Here is a 1,216-nt window from a genome sequence, read left to right on the forward strand (position 1 = left end):
CTAGAACTGAACTAGAACTGAACTAGAACTGAACTAGAACTGAACTAGAACTGAACTAGAACTGAACTAGAACTAGAACTGAACTAGAACTGAACTAGAACTGAACTCTAGAACTAAATTAGAACAGAACTATAACTGAACTGAACTGAATGGATAAACGGTTTTTTGTTCAGAGAATAAATTTTACGATATTTCAAATTTAGTTTCCTTTAAAGACTATTAAGACAAACTTATCTTATCTTAACTTATATTGTTGGTATATACTCCTTATATCCTATACATACCAATTTATCCTTGTTTCTCCAAAATTAAAAAGGAAAAATGAAAAAAACAAGAAAAAATATACATACAAATGAAATGTATGATAATTACTCATTTGGGTAACATATTTTTTCTTATTGTTCTACTTGTGATTATATTTGTTGAATAGGCCCACAACATCTCAACCAGAAACATCACCACTACATCATCAGATAAACGACATCGACCTCTATCGTGCTGAATGGCAAGGTAGACAGTATTTGGCCAATAACAATGGTGAGGAACACAATGAAAATGTTACTAATGCTTGTATGGATTATATGGATTGGTGTCCTGAAGGAGTTATTAATATGATTTCAAGTTGGTATTAAACAACAAAAGCTACAATAACAACTATAATAGCCCCACAAAACAAAAAATGTTATTATTGTCTGTTTCCTTAACGGTCGACCGAACGGACGAGTGTGTGAAAACTGAAATTAAGTCAAAAGTGTGAAAGCAAAACTTACTCAATAAAAGTTGTTTTAAAATTCTTTCATTTCATTTCGTTTTTTATTCATTTGTTTGGTATCTGTGTTTTTGGGAAAAATTTGCTCGTAATAACCATAATTTTATACATTTGTATGCCATAATTATGTTAAAATTTGAGAAAATGAAAACAAAAAAACAAAAAAATTTTTCAAGATTATAACAGGTTGATTACGGTCTTAACAATGTGTAATGTAAACCAGCGTTTTTTATGGCAGAATTTTAGAATGAAAATCTGGTTTCGGCTTCAGAAGTAAATATTCACAAATAATTAAAAACAGAAAAATGCTTCACCATAGATATTATATAGTCTGGAATATGGTTCAGTTCTAGTTCAGTTCTAATTCAGTTCTAGTTCAGTTCTAGTTCAGTTCTAGTTCAGTTCTAGTTCAGTTCTAGTTCAGTTCTAGTTCAGTTCTAGTTCAGT

General features: G+C 30.0%; 1 protein-coding gene across 1 annotated transcript; it reads left to right on the forward strand.

Moving 5' to 3' along the window:
• Window positions 1–416: 416 nt before the first annotated feature.
• On the forward strand, window positions 417–799 carry LOC124421241 (the record flags this gene model as incomplete). Its single annotated transcript, XM_046956113.1, has 1 exon — window positions 417–799. A coding segment is annotated over one exon (216 nt), but the record flags the coding sequence as incomplete, so codon positions are not given.
• Window positions 800–1,216: the final 417 nt, after the last annotated feature.

The sequence above is a fragment of the Lucilia cuprina genome, unplaced genomic scaffold (genome assembly GCF_022045245.1).
Source record: "Lucilia cuprina isolate Lc7/37 unplaced genomic scaffold, ASM2204524v1 Scaffold_7504, whole genome shotgun sequence".
In the NCBI taxonomy this organism is placed as follows: Eukaryota; Metazoa; Arthropoda; class Insecta; order Diptera; family Calliphoridae; genus Lucilia; species Lucilia cuprina.